This window comes from Symphalangus syndactylus, chromosome 3, assembly GCF_028878055.3.
Source record: "Symphalangus syndactylus isolate Jambi chromosome 3, NHGRI_mSymSyn1-v2.1_pri, whole genome shotgun sequence".
Lineage (NCBI taxonomy): Eukaryota > Metazoa > Chordata > Mammalia > Primates > Hylobatidae > Symphalangus > Symphalangus syndactylus.
In genome coordinates this window covers 45,625,689-45,646,266 of record NC_072425.2, presented here as the reverse complement: position 1 = coordinate 45,646,266, position 20,578 = coordinate 45,625,689, and the positions used below count along the sequence as shown (strand labels likewise).

The following is a 20,578-nucleotide window of genomic DNA, read 5'->3' as shown; positions in this document are numbered from 1 at the left end:
CCCTGCACAATTACCAGAATTACTATGGACAAGGCCCCAACAATTCACCTTCAATGTTTCATGCTTCTACTTTCCCTAACTTCAGCTTAGTTTGGAAGCTGTAAACACTTCTTAAGGGCAAAGTTCCATTCTAGGGTCCAGGAACCAGGAACTAATGGTCAGAAGCTGGAAGCTCATGGCAGGCAGGACTCTATCCCTCCCAGACCTGTGAAATCTTATTGTCACTCACGGGGGCTTAGGACAATGAAGTGAAGCTAAAATCAGGGTCCATGAACCCATGTAGTCCATTTGGAAGGATTTGCATAAAAATGGTCAAATATGCAAATGTTTAGTGCTGCTTAGTAAGGTAAGCACCATGTTATAGGTCACAATGTGGCCAGGTCTATCCGTGCTAAACTCCATGGTAAGAGCCACCAGCCTTCCTGGAAAGGCTGCATTTCTCAGAAACACATGAACCAAATCATACCTTCTGTACTACATGGTAAGCTTTCACGATGCCAAATAAAATGGAATGCAACAGAACTTTTAATCCCATAAAAGACTCAATATATTTGGCACCCTCATTTTACAGTACTCCTTTCTGGTACAGAATCATTTTGCCAAAATACTCCTGTGATACAGATGCACATGATAAACTGTAAAATGGAATTTCACCCATTGAGGAGCTCCAAAAGAACAATATGGTAGTGTAGCATGAACTAACATACAACTTCTAATTTTCAATATCCCCAAATTGCAAAATACTAATAGCTAATATATATACTACATGCCAAGTATTAAGTACTTTGTAATATTATCATAATCTGTTATAACCGCACTATGAGGAAAGTAGAATAGTACAATTATCTCACTTTGCAGATGAAGAAGCTGAGGTATAGAGATCAATTTACTCAAAATCATATGGGCTGTTAGGCTCTCAAGCCTAGCTCTTAAGAGTTGATAAATGTGGAGCCTTTGGCTAGTAAGCTTTGCTGCTTTTGGAAATGAATTTAGCCTTAGGAGTATGTTGAAAACTACTGTTTATGATTTGCTGTTAGACCAACAGGTAAACAGTGAACTATAAGTCAGTGTCATGAAAAGATCAGTGTCATGAAAAGGCTAGAGTATATGGAGGGGGAAGATCACTTCTGGCTTGGGAGGTGGCCAGAGGGTCAAAGAAAGCTTTGCAGCAGTGGCATTTGAGCCAGGCCTTGGAAGATACAAAAATATTTGTGTGCTATACTTAGTAGGAGCTTGGTCAAGACAACACAAATATTAACAAAACTAATGGCCTAGATGACATTAAGAAATACACCCTAAACAAGATGCACAACACATGTGTGACAATATTCTTGCTTCATTTCAATATCCACTTTACCCTAGTGTTCTGATTTCCAGTTTGGTTGTCATATCCATGTTCATAATGCCAAAATAGATTATGGAGACCAAAATCTAATACTGTTTCTTTTTTATGATAAACACCTTTTATTATATCTCAGTGTGCAAAAATACAAATTATCTTAAAAAAATACACAGCACTCTCGCTATGGATCCAGGCAAAGACATGACGAACAAAAATTCCCTAACAGATGACAGTGAACACTTCAGTGGATTGAATCTAGGAACTACAATAGCCCTGTTCTCATTATACTATGAAGCCAAATTAATCAACTTTGATAATGATACACACTTAAACTATCAAAACCAATTAAGGCACAGTATCATTCAAAATTCATAGACAGAAGAGCAATAATCCCAAGAAAATATAATTAAAATACTCTGCTGAACATGGAATTACACCACATTTGTAACTTAACACTGGCAAAATTTGGAATGATTATAGCATAAAAGACATGGTTTTTCTGAAAAGTGGACAGGGAGGTGTGGTATATGGGAAAGTGGCTCACATTCAAGACTCAAGTTTATTTTTTAAAAGATCTCTTCTGCATTCGATTCTAGATTTCTTTTTTGCTTTCAAAACTGGGTCTACAATCCATAAAAATGACATTAATGAACACAGCATAAAGATCTTAAGAAGAATCTGATTATACCAGCAGTTTGGTAACATATCGGTAGAGCTGTTCTGTAAATGCTTCAGGAGAAAATTTTTCCTTCACTCTGGCTCTTCCAGCCAGGCCCATGGTGGCTTTTAAGGAAGGTTCACGGATGAACTTTTCTATCGCTTCTGAGAAGTGCACTGGGTCAGGCTCACACAGAAACCCTGTGACACTGTGGTCAATGGACTCCAAGGGTCCACCTGAATTAACAGCAATGACTGGGCACTGCATGTACATGGCTTCCAGAGGGACAATGCCAAAGTGCTCATTGCTTGGTGTGTAAAGCACACATGTGCAGCTGTGGAGGAGGGAGATTTTCTGTTTGTCTGAGAAAGACCTCAAGAAGGTCACATACTGGCCAAGGTTGGACTGTTGGACCATTTTCTTCAATTCCTGATAATGTTCCACATTCTCCAGGACTCTCTCGTCATAACCACCTGCCACGATCAGATGAACCCGCTCCCAATCTTGGGATGTCAATCTTCCACGCAGCTGTACTAGGGCTTCCAGTGCCAAAGTCAGATTTTTCTTCCTTTCGTATCTGTTGATAGACAGCAGCAGGAATTTTTTCCCCTTGGGGACTAGGTCATCAAGCTTTTCAGGAACAACTGAGTCAAAGCTGGTGACATTTAGAGATGGATAGAGGACATCAGGGTCTATGTGAGACAGGGACTTGAATGTTTCCTTAAAAACAGCAGCTGTGAACTGGCTGTTGACTAAGATGCAGTCTGCCATGCCTGTGGTGTATTCCTCTATCCAGTCAATTGGGGCCCTGTATAGCCGTTTAAGAAAAGATTCTCTCTTGGTGAGAAGCAGATCTGGGAAGTGACAGTAAAACAGGATCTTCTTCCGCCGTCTAGCCAGCCTGAACACTGGGATACAGGCAGACACCTAGCCAAAGCAAAAATCAACAGCGGATAAAGTGGTCAACTCAACTTCAACCAAACCAAAAACACAGACACCCACCCTGTCTGGCTAGTCTGTGGGCTCCTCATGGGCAATGTTTGATTCTGTTTTATTCCCCAAGACTCTCACCCAGTACCATATGCCTGGTGTACAGAAGGCTAGAGACGTTTGCTAGATGTGTGCTAAACATTTACAGCTTCAAGTCCAGTGGTTTCCTCTTGAATAGTGCTGTCTAATGGAAATCTAGTAATATTAAAAATGTTTTTAAGGGTGAAATTAATTTTAACATATTACTTACCCAAAACATTATCATTTCAAAATGTAATCAATACTAAACAGTATTAATGAGATACTTTATATATACATATATTTCACATTACATCTTCAAAATCGGTTTGTATTTTAACTTTAGCACATCTCAGTTTAGACTAGCCACATTTCAAGTGCTCAACAGCCACATGTGGCTAGTGGCTACCATATTGAACAGTGCCGCTCTAGGATCTTTCTCCTTCTAAGGAACTGAATGAATGAACTATAGTAGTTTAGAGCACAAGCTCTAGATTCAAGACTGCCAGGGTTTGAATCTCAGCTCTACTAACTATGTGGCCACGATCAAGTAATTTATCCCACTCTGGGCCTTAGTTTCCTCTTTTGTAACATGGTGACAATTACAGTTCAAAAAACCCATATACTTTTTGTGATTATTAAATGCACTGATATATGCAAAACACATGGAGTTTAGCACACAGTATGTGCTCAATAAATATTAAAGCTAGTCATCATTTAGCATGAACTACATGCTGGCATTACTACAGACTTTCTTGTTGGGTAATCTTTACAAGTCATTTTAGTCTCAGCTAACTTAACACCTGAAGAAGGTAACTTTAGGGATAATGTGCAGTTTATTCAAAGCCACTTAATTAAAGCAGTAGATACAGAACTTGAATCCAAGATGCCTATTTCCGAGCCAATAATTTTTCCTCTACTCACTAAAGTCTCAGCTGCCTCATGCCTACTGACACATGCAGGATGTCTGGTAAATGTCCACGTTACTTAAAAAGAAAGCTTCCATGCAAGCAAGGATGATCAAAAGTAACTCAGGAGTCATAATTAAAGAAACACAAATACAAATGTGATGCCATCTGCACCTATCAGTTTGGCAAAGATTAAAATGGTTAATATCCAAGGCGGACAAAAGCATGGAGTAAGAGGCTCTATCATACATTGTGGGGGAGTAAAGTAACACAGCCTCCTTGGTAGACAAACTTGGCAGTAGCTATTGATATTTAAAATGAACAACTCTTAGACCCACCAACTTTAGGAATTTCCTCAAAGGACATATTTGCAGAAGTACAAAAATATAAAAAAAAAAGTAAAAGGATGTTCATTACAACACTGATCTATTCACAAAAAACTAGTCACAACTTAGTGTCCTTTAAGGAGAATGTTTAATTACAACACACTTAAAAGTGGATTTTCTGGCCACTATGAAGAATGAAGTGAATCTCTAATATTGATACATAAGAATGTCCTGGCTGGGCGCGATGGCTCATGCCTGTAATCCCAGCACTTTGGGAGGCCGAGGTGGGCGGATCGCTAGGTCAGGAGTTCGAGACCAGCCTCGCCAACATGGTGAAACCCCATCTCTACTAAAAATAGAAAAAAATTAGCCGGGCGTGGGGCACGCGCCTGTAATCCCAGCTACTCCGGAGGCGGAGGTTGCAGTGAGCCGAGATCACGCCACTGCACTCCAGCCTGGGAGACAGAGCGAGACTCCGTCTCAAAATTAATAAATTTTTGCTGAAAAAGAAGGAAGATGCCTAATAGTTGGTATGTCATAATACCACTTATGTACCAATAAGAAGATATAGATATACCTATGAAAAGACACAGGCTGGTGTCACCACAACTTCTGAAAAAATACAAGAGAAACTTAACGGTGGCTATCTTCAGGGAGTAGACTAGAACGAGGCTTTTAGGTTACATCCTTCTATACTACTGAATTTTTAGTCGAGTAAATGTTACTTTTTAAAGTCATCTTTTTTAGGATGGGAAAAATGCATGAAGGAAAGAGTCAAGAATAGCTATAGGGCAGATCCAGGTGGACATTATTTACCAAGGTAAAAAGCTTGAACTTTTCTCCAAAAGCCAATGGCGAGTCATGTACAAGTTTTAATAGGGGCATGATATATTCAGCTTGGAGTTTTTAACACATGACACTGCTAAGAACGGTGTGGCCTGGCTCCGAACACAAGGACAGTAGGCTGCAAATGGCCTGAGAGTCAACAAAAATAACAGGTAAGAGGGAAGACAACACGCGAGTTACTCATTAGTAAAAGGTGACTGAAGTGGACTTCGAATACCAGCGTTTCTCAGAAAGAGCCCCAAAGATTATCTGCATCCGAATCACCCTATGACCCAGTTAAAATGCAGATTTCTGGGCCCCACCTCAGGGTTCCTGGATGAAAACTTCCTGGAGGATGGAACCCTAGCAATCTGCAACTTTAAATGGGCCCACACTAAAGTTAGAGAACCACAGGCTCGCTCACAGCCCTGACTTTTCCAGGTCAGTTCCGATCTTTCCGAACCGCAGACAGGGAAGGTCGTCTCTCAGGTGTCATGCCCGCGGCCGTCCCCGGGGAGGTGTGCACTCGCGCAGCCGGCCCCGCGGCCGCCTCACCTGGTCGCACACGACCACGTCGAACTCCTCGTCGGCGAGGAACAGCACGTAGAGCGCCAGGAAGACCATCCGCACGTAGGCGCAGACGGCGGCGCCGCGGCCGCCCCAGCCCAGGCCTCGCGGCAGCCAGTCCCCGACACAGCGCACCGGTAGCTCGCGGCTCTCGGCGAAACAGTGGCCCGGGTCGTAGTGCGCTGTCCAGATCCTCACGCTACACCCGCGCGCCTGCAGCGCCAGCGCCGCGTCCAACACCAGCCGCTCAGCGCCGCCCACGCCCATGTCTGGGTGCAGGAATAGCACCGACGGCTTGGGAACCAGGTCCCGTTCCCGGCCCTGCTCCTCCGCCATAGCCCTGGAGCCACAACTGCACCCCGCACCCTGAGGCGTCTTCTGCGCAAGCGCCGTCCCCGTAGCTCGTAGCTGGCCACTGCGGGCCGACCCCGCCCTGCCGTACGTGCGTCAGTTAGGCCACATCAGCGCAAATCTGTGAGGGTCTAGTAACTGCCTGAGAAAATAGCTTGTCTGACCCCAGTTATATTTTTCCTTCGGTAGGGATTGGACTCTCTGATCACGTTGTGATCCAAAGGAAGGAGGCCGGAGGTCTCTACTTCCCATAGAGCTGGTAACTAAGTTGTCTGTAGCAGACTATCTACAGGCATATCGTGAGACGACCCAGACGTCCCTGGAGTCAGAGAGGACCTTGCCTGCAAGTCCGGGGGCGGGGCCTGAGCCAGTCTCGCTAGCTGCCGGTCCTTCAGGGTCTCCACAACTTTCTATCCGTCCGCGTCAGCTCCTTGCCACCCTCATCTCCAGCATGGTATGGCGGCCCTTCCATGATCCCCACCTCTCCCAGGAGCTCTGACTCCTCCTGCTTTGCGCCGTGCTTTTCCTCTGTAGCTCCCTTGCTTCCCCCAGCCTCGGGTGTGGGTGTCTAGGCCGGGGTTCGGGGACAGGCCTGCCGCGCTCACCCGTTTGTCTGCTTGTCTCCCTCTACAGCCTGGTCCGACCCCCAGTGGCACTAACGTGGGATCCTCAGGGCGCTCTCCTAGCAAAGCAGTGGCCGCCCGGGCGGCGGGATCCACTGTCCGGCAGAGGTAAGGAACCCTGCAGTTCGTTCGCTTCCAGACTCGGAGATAGGACCCTTGAACTCGCTGGTTCTGGGGGGGAGACCCTAGCATATAAAGATTGACAAGGGCAAAATGAGCTTCTAGTGACGTGGCCATGCGAGTAGTTAAAGGCCTTTTGGGAGGAAGGCGACATTTTTTTCTCGTTGCTCAGTTTAGGGCACCACTCTTAAAAAAGGAAAGTTAACAAACTGGAATAGAGTCAGAGATAACTTTGAGAAAACCGATGTCATTAAACTGGTGTCTCTGGACCTGAGGTTTGCACTCACATTTCCATCTGGAGGCCCCATAAGCAATCTGTCCTACAGATAACTCGTCCTACACAAAACTTAGTCTCTTTTCAGCTCAGCTCTCTCACTCTCAATTATATCTCCTTAGTTCCATATGGCACTGTTGTACACTCATTTACTCAGAGCCAGAAACGTCAGCGTCATCTTGGATTTTTCTTATGCTCTCTCTCTCTCTCTCTAGTCATATGCCAGACTTTAAACTCTACTTGAAAGCCTTCTCATAAGCTCTTTCCTTCTCCTTCCTACTGCCCTGCATTTGCTACTTAACCCTTCTTTTCAGGCTGTTTGCTTTCCAATCCATCGTTCACTCTGCTGTTACTCTTCTGCGTAGTTTCTGTTACTTTCTTGTTGCTGAACTTAAAAAAAAAAAAAAAAAAAAAAAAAAAAGCCAGGGGGATACCAAAGCTCTTAGTGGTCATTTCAGCCTAACCTTTCTTTTTCTTTTTCTTTTTTTTTTGAGACGGAGTCTCACTCTGTCGCCCAGGCTGGAGTGCAGTGGCACAATCTCAGCTCACTGCAACCTCCGCCTCCAGAGTTCAAGCTATTCTCCTGCCTCAGCCTTCTTAGTAGCTGGGACTACAGGCACATGCCACCACACCCAGCTAATTTTTTTGTATTTTTAGTAGAGACGGGGTTTCACCGTGTTAGCCAGGATGGTCTCGATCTCCTGACCTTGTGATCCTCCCGTCTCTGCCTCCCAAAGTGCTGGAATTACAGGCGTGAGCCACCGCACCCGGCCTTCAGCCTAATCTTTCTTTGCTGTCCTATGATCCAGCACTCGTGAACTCTTTACTGTTTTCTGAATTCACAAACTCTCCCTCATCTCAAGGCAAATTTCTGCTTACTTTCCAAGACTAAGCTCAGGGGTTATTTCCTCTTGAGGCCTTCTCTGACTGTAAGCAGCAGTAGCTACTAGTTTTCCCTTTTGCTCCCATAGCATTTTGTTCATATCGTTGTAAGACCAGTGATGTTTCCATATTTATCTCCTTCATTAGACTTTAACAGAGAACCTACTCAAGTCATTTCTATCCCCAGTACCCACCATAAGGAATGACACAATAAATAATGACTGAAGGAAGGAATCAAGCAACCATGTTGTTTTGGGATTTTTGAAGGAACTAGTGGAGTTTTATCTGGGGAGGAAAAGATCTTGAACACATGCATGGAAACTTCTGAAGGATGTGAAGAGGGATGTGACATTTATTGGCTACAATAGATAAATCTAAAACTGATGATTTGAACTTACATGAACTATTTCACATCAGAAATATAAAACTATCCTAAATGATTTTGAGTTCCCTGTCACTGGGATGTTCAAGGGGAGTGTATCAGGCTGTGGTTTAACTTATATGGGCTTCAAATGCTGTCCCTTTCCCACCCTGGGTTTTAGAGATTGTTCATGCAGGCATGGAAAACATGTCCTGTGGGTGCGGTTCCTTGGGAATGGTTCTGCTTAATGAGAATTGGTAATACTGTGGCAGGGAAGTTTGGCCATCTGAGAATTTGTGAAGAAATAAAAGGAAAAGCACATATTTATCAAATGTACATATGATAATGAAATAATTTAATAGTAAAAATGAAGTAACTGATGCATAAGTGAAATGGAGAACCTAAACATTTGAAGACAGACAGATGCAATTTTTAAAGTTGTGGGTGTTGGTGTCATCTTTTAGGATTCAGTGTGATAGAGCGAGTGTAACTAGAAAGACCATGGTTGTATGTATTGAGAGACCTGACAGGGTTTCCTTCTAGAATTTTGGTAGTGATTAAGTATCATTTCATGAGTATAATGTAGTAAGTATTGGTTGTTTAAGAATATCCTTGCTTTATAAGTCTTTGAGAAAACATTGGAAGTTAATGATTTATAATAGTGCTTTGGATTATGTTGTCTGCAGAGTTGCATTCTCCATGCTTGATGAGGTAATAGATACTACCTTGGAGGAGAAATGTTATAAAATTTAAGCTCAGGCCAGAGTTGGTGTTCTTGCTCTCCTAAAGGCAATATAAAAGGAACTTGCCGGGAGGAGCAATAATGCTTTATAAACTGTAAAGGTGTGAAGTGCCACATAGTGTTCTAGCAGGATTAATGGGAATCAGGGATATTAAGGTGGCGGAATAGCCACCAATGTATAGACATCAAAGTATTGAGGTCTACTACATGCCAAATGCTGTTTCATCTCTGAAGATGGGTCTATGAACAAGATAGGCAAGGTTTGTACTCATGAACCTTATATTCCAGCGTGGGAGATCACAAGCAAGGAAAATGAGACAGTGTAATTTCAGGCGATAAGGGCTATGAAGACAAATAAAGCTGGGTGGGGGATAGAGAGTGGTGGGGATAGGGCGAAGGTAGGTAGTTGTTTTACATAGGGTGTTCACAGTAGGTAATACCTGAGTATAGATACCTGAAAGAAGCAAGAGAGCAAATCACACAATGGTTTGGGGATGAATAGGCCTCCTAGGCAAAAGGAATGGGTAAGTATGAAGATTCTGAGGTCAATGAGGTTGGCTTTGAGAAGCAGACAGAAGCACCATGTTAGAACCAAGTGTGTAACTGGTTAGTTATGAAAACCATTTTGTTGAGGTATAGAAGGGAGAGGCAGTTATACAGTGGCCAGAAAGAAAGGATAAAATAGCCCCCAAATACAAATTTGAGAGATTCAGTGTGTTTTATTAACCTTTTCCTAGCTACCCCTAGGGAATGGGAGGTATTTTGTGTACATTTTAGTATTTCTAGGGGCTCTGGTTTTCAAATACTCTTCTATGTTCCATGTGCCAGCAGAAATAAGAAATCTTAAGAGAAGCCAGCCTGACTCCTCTGGGGCTCCTGTAATTCCAGGAAACTTTGAAGTCAGGAACTGGAGATGGGAGATTGTGGGAATAGTAGGAAGTGCATGGGTCCAAGTCCTGGCTCAGTCCATGACTTACCATAGTATGTTCACACTGGGTTTATCTTCTAGCTTAAAATCCTTTTCAATGAACAAGAAGGAAGATTTCAGCTGCATACCCCACAGATGAAATGACATATATCTGTGTGTGTGAAACCTTTTCTAAGGGTATGAATCTTTCTGTAAATCCCTGTACAGTTAAGTTTTGCCATTTACAATCAGTTTTCCCATAGAAATGGTCACACAATGAAGTTTTAAGTTCCCAGGCTACCACGTAGCCCATAATTAATGTGTCTGAAATATAATCCTTGTAGTACAATAGACCCAAATCATGGTTTGACACTGCTTGCTTTCAAAGTTCTGGCATGAATGCTGCACTCTCCCACTCCGTCAGGTAGCAGGGCAGGCTCCCCGTGCTGTAGACAGTGCTTCCTGCATTCAGAGTGTGGAGTAAAGACCATGGTTGGGTAAAGTGGGCATGAGGACCAGAATGGGGAGGAAAGCAAGAAGAGGTGGTAGGGATAGGGTTTTCACTTCTCTTCTCTTCCCTATATGCCCTTCCCTTTTTCAAAAATCTAGAATCATCAGCCCACAGATACTGGAATGACATTTTGAGGGAGGGTATACTGGGATTTGATGCTGAATGGTACAGGCAGCAATGAGACAGGCTTCCCCTCTCTTCCCCACTAGGACTTCTGAGTTGGTGATACACGGTCTGAAGAAAATTGCTTGTGACTTCTCACCACTTGCCACCCATATTGTACCACCACCCAATATGCCACTCACCACCCATATTGTACCACTCCAATATGGGGTGCGATGAGCAGCCGGGGATGGGGAAGTACTGCATGGAAGGGTAGTTGCTGGGTGGGGTTCCCTGGTGACTGAGGGCTTCTCCCAAAGAGGAGAAAAAGGATTCCTTGGGCCTGTTCCTGGTCAGTGGAGTCCTAAGTGTTGCTAGGCTGCTTCTGTCTGCCAGGGCTGCGTGTATTACATAGTGTATCTTACAAGCCTTGATCCCCTTGTGAGAGACACGTTTTGGTTGGGTGTTCCCTGCATTTTTTTATATTCTACCTCTCTGCAAGATCTGTGGTCACTATATTAAAATAGTGAAAACATGGCCAGGTGCGGTGGCTCGCACCTGTAATCCCAGCACCTTGGGAGGTCAGAGTAGGCAGATCATGAGGTCAGGAGTTCAAGACCAGCCTGGCCAGTATGGTGAAACCCTGTCTCTACTAAAAATACAAAAATTAGTCAGGCGTGGTGGCGCACGCCTGTAATCCCAGCTACTCAGTAGGCTGAGGCAGAAGAATCACTTGAATCCAGGAGTCAGAGGTTCCAGTGAGCAGAAATTGTACTACTGCACTCTAGCCTGGGCAACAGAGTGAAACTCCGTCTCACAAAAACAAACAAACAAACAAACAAAAACAAAAAACAAACTAGTGACAACACATAACAAAATAATTTTTAATAAAGTGTATACTCTATCTTGGGACCTGGATATAATTAAAGCTTAAAGTTTTTGTCTCTTTGCAGTAAATATACTAATTTTAAAATACATCTTTTAAAGTAGCCATTTTAAGATCAGCCTGTATGGATTTAGGGCATTTTAAAACAGGCATTTATTATTTGGCTTCATGAAAAATGCACATGAGGAGAAAGTGAAATGCTTTGTCCACATGAGGCAGCTGGATGTTTTGGGCATACAGATGGGCTCCAGGGTCAGAGCTAGGTTCACGTCCCAACTCAGCCACCTGTTGGCTGCAGGGTCTTAGGTATTTTGCTTAACCTTTTCTGAGACCAATTTGCCTCATTTATAAAATGGAAAAATCGTGACTGCTTTTCAGGGTTATTGTATGCATTGGCATCAGGTAGGCACTTAGTTCATTGTGGTTATCATGATCAAAGGAGTAAAAGCAGGAATTTGGGTGTATTCTAGCAAAGAAAGTTTTTTTTTTTTTTTGGTTCCTTAACAGTGTAATAATGGTAGCATATGTTATAATGCTATTCTTTTTTTTTTTTTTGAGACGGAGTCTTGCTCTGTCGCCCAGGCTGGAGTGCAGTGGCGCAATCTCGGCTCACTGCAAGCTCCGCCTCCCGGGTTCACGCCATTCTCCTGCCTCAGCCTCTCCGAGTAGCTGGGACTACAGGCGCCCGCCACCACGCCTGGCTAATTTTTTGTATTTTTAGTAGAGACAGGGTTTCACTGTGGTCTCGATCTCCTGACCTCGTGATCTGCCCGCCTTGGCCTCCCAAAGTGCTGGGATTACAAGCGTGAGCCACCGCGCCTGGCCTTGTTATAACGCTATTCTAAGAATTTCCAGAAAAGGCCATTTGTAACATTTTCCTCTCTTTCAGGAAAAATGCCAGCTGTGGGACAAGGAGTGCAGGCCGCACAACCTCGGCAGGCACCGGGGGGATGTGGCGATTCTACACAGAAGATTCACCTGGGCTCAAAGTGTAAGTCTTGGGAACAGTCCTTGTGTTTCTGTCCAGTGGCAGCAGAGCAGCAGTGGCAGCACTCTGTCTCTGTCACCAGTAGCGTTTGCCTTGATGAGATTTACTGTACACAACAGCCTCATTTGTGCCAGGCGGACTGGGTTTGGTTTGCCTGTTTATCAACCGATTAGTCAATGTAGGGCCAGGAATGACATCTCTTCATGGAGTGAGGGAAAGGAAAGGAAGTTCTTCATGGAGCTATGTCAAAATAAATGAGAACAGAGAGAACTGGAGGGAAAACTGCTTAATTAGATGAAATTGCTCTTCATTTGGTGTTCTTTCCCCGTACTGAGAAATAGGAGTAATCATTTGAATAGGAATTGGGTGATTTTTCAAAGTTCTCCTGAAGGCATAAGCTGATATTATTACAACCTGATGGAGGTTTTCCCATTAGACTGTGTTACCAGGAGTTCTTGGCCTCTTTGCCTTTGGTGGGTGGTGAGTAGACTCAGGAGGGTGAACATATAATACCACTTTGCAAGTTCTTAGGCCTTGGAGTGCTCATTAGGTGATGGGAAATGGGTGTCCAGGGACCCCTGTCCCCATGCCTTGCTCAGGGTTTCTGGTACTGTGTGGCAGATCTGATCCCACAGATTTCTGTTAGATTCCAGAACACCACTGCCTACAACTGTTTCCCGACTAAACTTGGTGGATGAGGATTCGGAATAATAACAGCAACTCTCATTTACATAGCACTTTGTACTTTGCAAAGAACTTTCAATGTCTGTTGTCTAGTTTGATCTGCCCAGCAATCCAGTGAGGTGAGAGATGTTACCATTTTGTAGATGAGGACCTCAGGTTCAGAGAGGCAAAGTGACATGCTCAAAGACACACAACAAGAGGTGGAACTGGATATTCTGATTAAGTCCTATGCTCTTTGCATATTGTCCATCTGGTTAAAAAAAAAAAAAAAGACAAAATTGAATTAATTTGGATTAGTTTTAATTAATTTGACCAGAACCTTGACTTGGATCACAAATTTAGTTTACAAAGCCTTGCCTGGAATTCTTGTTTTCTCTTATATTGGAGACTTATATGATAATGTGAGAATATATCTAGGAAGTAATTCTTGGGGTTGGGGATATGTGAGGTGGGGATATCCTGACTGCCAACCTTTTGGTCTTTGGTGGAGGTATTTTGAGTATTTCAGAGATATTTTTTTTTTTCTCCTTTAGCGACAGGGTTTTGCTCTGTCGCCCAGGCTGGAGTGCAATGGCATGATCATAGCTCATTGTAGTCTTGAATTCCTGGGCTCAAGTGATCTTTACTCCAGGAGACAAAATTGGATAAATTTGGATTAATTAGTCCTGAGTAGTTGGGACTACAAGTGCGCACTACCATGCTTGGCTAATTTTTTGTACAAGCAGAATCTCACTGTGTTGCCCAGGCTGATTTCTAACTCCTGGTGTCAGCCTCTCAAAGTGCTGGGATTATAGGCATGAGGCACTGTACCCAGCCTCAGAGAGAACATTTGAAGCCCCTTGCTCTTCAGGACACTCATTTTAAACCCTTCTCAAGCAGGTTGTCTTTTAATTTTTAATTTGTATGGGTATACAGGTGTATATGTTTATGGGTTATGTGAGATATTTTGATACAGCCATACAATGTGTAATAATCATATCAGGGTGCATGGGGTATCCATTACCTTAAGCATTTATCCTTTGTGTTATAAACAATCCAATTATACTGTTATTTTACAATATACCATTAAATTATTTTTTACTATAGTCACCTTGGTGTGCTAGCAAATACTAGGTCTTATTCAGAAGGTTGTCTTTAAATAAATCTTAATTTGAACAAAAAAAAAAGTTTGGTAATTGGTTCATTTGCACTGAAAGAGTTTTCTTCTTTTTATTTGAGAAGACAACAAATACATGAAATTAGATTAATGTCTCCAAGACACCAGATCATTTCATTTGTATATATTTTGGTATGTTTTACTAAAAGATAAGGACTCGTCCTTTTTAAACACAATTGCAATGCCATCATCACACCCTCAAAAGTATCCACAATAATAATTTTAGGAATATTTTAAAATGATATAAATAATGTTTCTGGATGAACCTCGAGTGCTGCCTTCCTTACCTCTACTTTTCCCCTAGGCAATCTTTAGTATTGCAGATCTAATAATATATTATTACTAAAAGTAAGCATGCTTTCTCTTCTTATTTCTAGTGGCCCTGTTCCAGTATTGGTTATGAGTCTTCTGTTCATCGCTTCTGTATTTATGTTGCACATTTGGGGCAAGTACACTCGTTCATAGATTCAGTTACATCCATCTGTCATCTGAAGAAGAAGGAAAAAACCCAACATTTCTTGGACCAAAAGTATAGTGACTATCTGTTCATGAGAGAAATTTTCTGTAAGCTTGCTGTTTTACAGGGGATTTATCAGTAATTGATTTTGAGGAATCAGTTTTTTTCTATGGCTAATAAACTTTTTAATTCACTTATACTGAGTCTGATCGTCGATGCCTCACTGCTAGGGCCCTTAGTCTTTCTGCCTTTAGATTTGTAAGTAAATATGTGGAAAATATGTCTTGTGAATATTGAGTTTTCTGTTGGATTGACAGTTCCTCACATGACCATGTGGTTATTCAAGTCCAAGATTCTGTAATTGCCCTTGGCTTGTTTTCTTCTAGGTATTTCTGTCCTGGTGATTGTCCTTTTGGGTATTCTGTGGTTATCAAGGAGTGTGTCTCTGACTCCATCAGACAGATCTGTGTCCAAAGGAAGCTAGTACTCAGGAGAACAATCAAACAAGAAACCAGAAATCTTGGATGAAATGTTGGTGCAGTCTGTTCTTTGTCTTTAATAGGGCCATAGATTATATTTTGCCTCTTCTTTCTCAGTTCTTAATTTTATGAGTGTAGACCGGGATTTCCATTCATCTACCTCTTATTGTTAAACCCATTTTGAGATAACTCATTTGATAAATTGGATTTCTCAAAATTTGGTAAGACTTACCTAATCAGAGTGAGATACTAGCATTTCTACACTGAGTCGATATAATTCTAACCAGAAATAAAACTTAGGTTTCACTTAGCTTATGTTGCCATATTGGGTATAAATATTCAGTTTCTGGTACGCCCTAGAAATACTAAGAATTGCTCAAAGGTAGCATACTCCAGCCAGAACTCCACGCCAGAATTTCTGACAAGAGAGGGCATTCCCTGGGAAGTGTCCTAGTTGTCCAACAGAGTCACAAAATGATAAAGAGGTATATTATTAATAGTTAAGAAAAAACAGATAATTTTAAAAACATCTTTTTCATACACTAAGCCTATTTTTGAGAAAAAGTCTGAACGGTTAAGCAGTTTCTTAAATGTTCTTTAAAATCCTAGCTGTAAAGTACTTTTAGATTCAAAGTGTCAAATTTAAATGATGAGAATATGTATCTTTAAAAAAGATTTCCTAGGGAAATATATCGGTAAGTGAGCTCTTGTAAATTCTAACATGGTATTTTATTGGGAAAAAATTGATGGGAAACTGGTGTTCTTGGATCCTGTGTGTTGCTTACTACATGAAACAGGTGTCTTCATTTTTGAAATGCAGGGAAAAATGTCTCAATTTCATTCGGAAGAGATTAAAGATGATAGTACCCATAATGGATTTTTTCCCTAATACCGAGTTTGATGGTACCAATCATAGCTAAAAATTATGCCTTTAATTTGGAAAAGAAATCTGTCCCTCTGTCCAGAGGGGCCTTTTCCTCTGGGGGAGATGCTGCAGCCACATGGGGGAGCTGTTTGGTTGTGAGGGGTGCATTCTCTTTGCTGCACCCATCTGCCTAGCCATGGTCTCTAGTGGACTACTAGCTGAAAGTCACTGAATTTTCTGAGCTAGTGATTTATAAGATGCTAGTTTCAGTGGCAGAACAGGGAGATGCTTCATTCAGCAGAAGGAAGAGAAGGAAAATGGGTGGTTGGGCATAAAGATGTACAACATGTATTATGTAGCTGCTTTGGGCTCTGATGATACAGTGCTCATACATAGCTGAGAATCGTCGTGTCCAGTCTGTTCCTTTTTTTTGTTTGTTTAATTGTAAAATACACATCATAGAATTTACCATCTGAACCAGTTTTAAGTATATAATTCAGTGATATTAAGTACATTCATAGTGTGCAACCGTCACCAAACTGAAACTCCACGAATTAAACAATAACTCCTTCTCCCTGCCCCTACCCATGTGGACCTCACATAAGTGGGATCACGTAGTATTTGTCTTTTTGTGACTGGCTTGTTTCACTTAGCATAATGTCCTCAAGATTGATCCAAGCTGTAGTATATGTTAGAATTTCCTTTTTAAAGACTGAACAATAATACTATGTGTCTATAGTACATTTTGTGTTCCTTTCTCTTTAAGGTATTCTCTTTAATAGGTATTCCTAGATTGTTGTTTCCTGAGCCCTAGGGGATAGGGATCTATAGTAAGTCTGAAAGCCTAACTAATTAAATCTTTACCTTGGCCCAACAAATCCTCAGTCTCCCTTGAGCATGGACTATAATTCTAACCATTTCTGGTGGATGCATAAGCTAGCACATGCTGAGTAGAAGCTCTAAGTAATTAAAGAAAACTGGAAAAATGAGTTACATTATAACTGTGGTTTGGGTCGAGCCTGTTAAGCCGTTGGGGAAAAAATATGTTAGAGAAAAGGCCCAGTGAGTCCCTGAAACTAGTAGGGATTAGAAAGAGTAGGGTCTCTGGGCCCTAATATTACCCTAGACATGTTCCAGTGAGACAGTGGATGAGGATAGCATCTGTGCCTGGGAGAAGCTAAATATGTTGTAGCTTCTGTTTCCACACCTGTCCTCATCAGTCTTTTTTTCCAGGTGCCAGTGTCCCCACAGAAAGAATTGAAAAGGATGTTCTGAAATCATGCAAATGTTGGCATCAAGTTAAAATAGATGAAAATGCCTACAAAGCTGGATTCATTCAACAGAAAATACTGTCAAGCATGTGGAGCTCCTATGTGCAGAGAGCCATGCTCTTGATTCCTATAAAGCTGCCCCTTGGTAGCTCCAGAGCCATTGTTCCTCTCTTCGAATGCTGGAGGAGGGCCAGGACCAAGTTTGTTTGATTGTTTGGGTGCACCTTCTAAACTTAGCGTATCTACTTTACTCCATCTTCTGTGATTGGAAGTGTTCCTGACATGGGTTCAACTGCTGGCCCTAAAACATAAGCAATTGTGTGATCTTGGGCAACTCACTTCTCTGGATCTCACTTTTCTTATGCATGAATGAGTATAGGTGTGGTAATTCCCACCAGATAAGAGATTTGACGAGAGAAAGCTGTAAGAATGCTGCGTTAACTAGCTAATGTAGGGGAAGCTAAAGATCATCTCTACCATCTTAGTTCTTCAGTGGGATCTTCAGCTGGGTCTGGAATCAAATTGATACAAGACAAATTAACAGGAGGAAAGCATGCACATTGTATTAATTTTTACATTGTACATGGGGACCCTCACAAGAGAGTAAAGACCCTAGGAAATAGCCAAGGGAGAAAACTCTTACAGGTTTTAGACAAAGAACAATAAATTTGGAAGAAATGACAGGGCAAAGGAATCTGAGATGGGGGCAGTAAATTCTAGGGAAGTCATCAGGAGATATATGGGGTTGAGGGTTGTAGAGATAGTGGAAGATAAGGGTGTCTTCAATAAGTTTATTTGTACAGGTTCATTGCAGCAGCAATGCTCAGGGCCTGGTATTTTCTCACCTTCGTATGGGGAAGGCATCCTCCTCAAAGGATCTTTTATGGTTTGCTACATGTAGGAAAGTACAGGTCAGATAACCCTTTCCACAACTACAGTTATTTAAGTGCTTACAGTTCCTTAAATAATCAGTATATCAAATCGGCATATTTTGGGGTAGATCATCCTTAACTCCTTGACTAACAGTTAACAAGTGCTTATTTGCAACAATTTTAGAGATACGGTTTTTTTATTTAATCAGCAATCTAATGAGGAGTTTGCTCTTTGCCCCATTTTACATAGGAGGAAACTGAAGCTTAAGCCACTCAGCTGATAAGTGGAAAAGCTGGGATTTCACTGCAGATCTTTGACTGACCTACTAGAGTCACGTAGATGGGATTCTTAAGTATCTGGGGTGAGGGAAGGGTGTCACAACAATAGAGCTTGAAAGGTAGTGCCTTTAAAAATAACAGTCCCAAGAATGTGCCCCACTGTTGTTTGATGTAACTCAAGCCTTAAATAGCTTTAGTTTGAGGTTTTAGATTCTGCAGAAGGAATTGGTTTTTGTATTTCACTCCTTCTGAGCTTTGTTCATTCTATGGAGCTCTTGCAGTTATAGAGAAAGCATAGTGCTTAGGCATCAGCAGACATTTACTGAGCACTGTGTGCCATACCCTTTTATTGGGGTTTTAGAAATGACCTGGCAAGGTCATTAGCATAAATGGACTGGGCATTTGTATACTAGGATCCTTTTCTTATCTGGGCCTACAAATTAGAAATGGCTATGTGATTATGAAAACCAGTAGGGAGCCCTCTCAAACCCCCCTGCCACTGGTGAAATCAAATAGGACCACATTTTAAGAACTAGTATGCTCATGGTGCATGGGCTGTGGTGCCAGGGATTGCAAAACTGGCACTGTCCCCAGGAAATCCATACTGTATGATCGCTTGTCCAACAGGAAAAGCAGAGAATCCTGAGATGCCCTAGCTGGAAGGGCTGCGAGTTCACTGGGTTTTCTCCATTGTATGACAGAGGAGACAGGCTCAGAGAGGGGAAGGGACTTGCCTGAGATTGTGCAGCAGGTTTGCAGCAGAACAGAGGCCAGAACAAGTCTTTCCTATTTCCAGACCAGGGCTTCTTTCCAGTACTGCCCTATGAACCCGCTTTTGAGCCTGTGCATCCTGTTGACCTCTCTGGAGAGTAGGCTCTGGAAGTAGGTAAACTAAGTGGTAGGCTTTGAATAGTGGGCATTGTTAATCAAAGGGGAAGGAGTGAAGACACCAAGGCTAGCTAGTAAAAATAAAATCAACTATGTTAGCAACTTTAGGAGAAAGTCAAGTTCATGAGACTTACAGAGACAAAATAGGGAGAAGCAGCTAGCAGAAATGCAGTGTTTTGCATTTTTGTGACCACAAATGTTAGGTGAGCCTAGAACACAGTGAAATTGACCAAGTAGGGTTAAGGTTTGAGTAAGGGCTAAACAGTTGAAATGCTATTCCTGGTCATTCTGGCAACTGGGTCTCTTTCCCATGCTGAAGGCATTAAAATAAGATAAAACATGCAGATGCACTAAATCGGAATCAAAGGGGTAGTCATACAAAGTCTGGATTGCTCCATTTTAAGGAAAGGTCTAGAAGTTTATGCCTCAGAAAGCAAATGAAGACATGAGGGGAAGAATTTGAATTACATACATAAAGATTAAATTAGTCCTGCTAACATGCATACTCATTTTTCTTCCCATTGACTCTGGTCACACGCATCGTAGATAATGAATCATGTAGTTGCATGCGCCTAATGTCTTTCCTGTTCTACTCAATAATACAGTTGCCAGTGAGAAAACACTCTCATTCCTCTAGGGATCTATATAAATTGGTCTGGGTTGTAGAATATAGAGCAACTTGCTGCTTAGATGAGTGGTTCCCAAACTTTAACATGCATCAGGCACACCTGGAAGGAATCTGCAGCTGCTCCATAGCAGATTTTGAGAACACCCAACTGAGAGTCTCCACTCCCTAAAGCAGGAGCCCAAAGCAGAAATCACAATGTGGGGCTAGGGTCACTGGGCTTATACTTTATTCTAGGCCCATCACCCAAACAGGTGTGTTAAATTTGTCCCCCTTTCTCTTCTTTGAAGTTGTAACCATGGTACTATTTGTTTTGTGTTCTCTGCACTGTGTCTGGAGAAGTACACCTTTTTGTGTGTGTACTAGCACATGCTGGGATGCACAGTCATAGCTGTAGAGCTGGAAGGCCCTGAGAGACCACAGAGCCCTTCATTCTGTTCTTTTTTGCATAGCAGTGCCTCTTTCTATAGAGGATGTATTAGGCTGTTCTCGCACTGCTATAAAGAAATACCTGAGACTGTGTGATGTGGTTTGGGTTTGTGTCTCTGCCCAAATCTCATGCCAAATTGTAACCCCCAGTGTTGGAAGTGGGGTCTGGTGGGAGGTGATTAGCTCCTGGGG

At 42.3% G+C, this 20,578-nt stretch overlaps 2 protein-coding genes across 4 annotated transcripts in view; one reads left to right on the top strand and one right to left on the bottom strand.

The window, feature by feature from the left end:
- SEC61B (SEC61 translocon subunit beta) overlaps positions 1 to 14,875 on the top strand; it is a 64,992-nt gene extending 50,117 nt beyond the window's left edge. For all 3 annotated transcript variants that reach the window (XM_055271690.2, XM_063636198.1, XM_063636199.1), the window contains 4 exons: positions 6,175 to 6,439; positions 6,619 to 6,716; positions 12,283 to 12,384; positions 14,599 to 14,875. In XM_055271690.2, the coding sequence (XP_055127665.1) occupies positions 6,437 to 6,439; positions 6,619 to 6,716; positions 12,283 to 12,384; positions 14,599 to 14,686 (291 nt within the window). In that variant the 5' untranslated portion in view covers positions 6,175 to 6,436 and the 3' untranslated portion in view covers positions 14,687 to 14,875. The remainder of the gene's footprint in view (positions 1 to 6,174; positions 6,440 to 6,618; positions 6,717 to 12,282; positions 12,385 to 14,598) is intronic.
- On the bottom strand, positions 1,441 to 6,176 carry ALG2 (ALG2 alpha-1,3/1,6-mannosyltransferase). The gene is made up of 2 exons (XM_055271688.2): positions 5,623 to 6,176; positions 1,441 to 2,927 (listed from the first exon to the last, which is right to left on the bottom strand). Exons 1-2 carry the CDS (start codon positions 5,968 to 5,970, stop codon positions 2,025 to 2,027), a joined length of 1,251 nt encoding a protein of 416 aa, XP_055127663.1. The 5' UTR covers positions 5,971 to 6,176; the 3' UTR covers positions 1,441 to 2,024.
- Positions 14,876 to 20,578: the final 5,703 nt, after the last annotated feature.

Excerpts from the sequence above, each read along its gene's own strand:
- ALG2 (XM_055271688.2), bottom strand. The coding sequence starts at position 5,970 with ATGGCGGAGGAGCAGGGCCGGGAACGGGACCTGGTTCCCAAGCCGTCG. Across the intron at positions 2,928-5,622 it reads ACGTGGTCGTGTGCGACCAG|GTGTCTGCCTGTATCCCAGT; the intron begins GTGAGGCGGCCG and ends TGCTTTGGCTAG.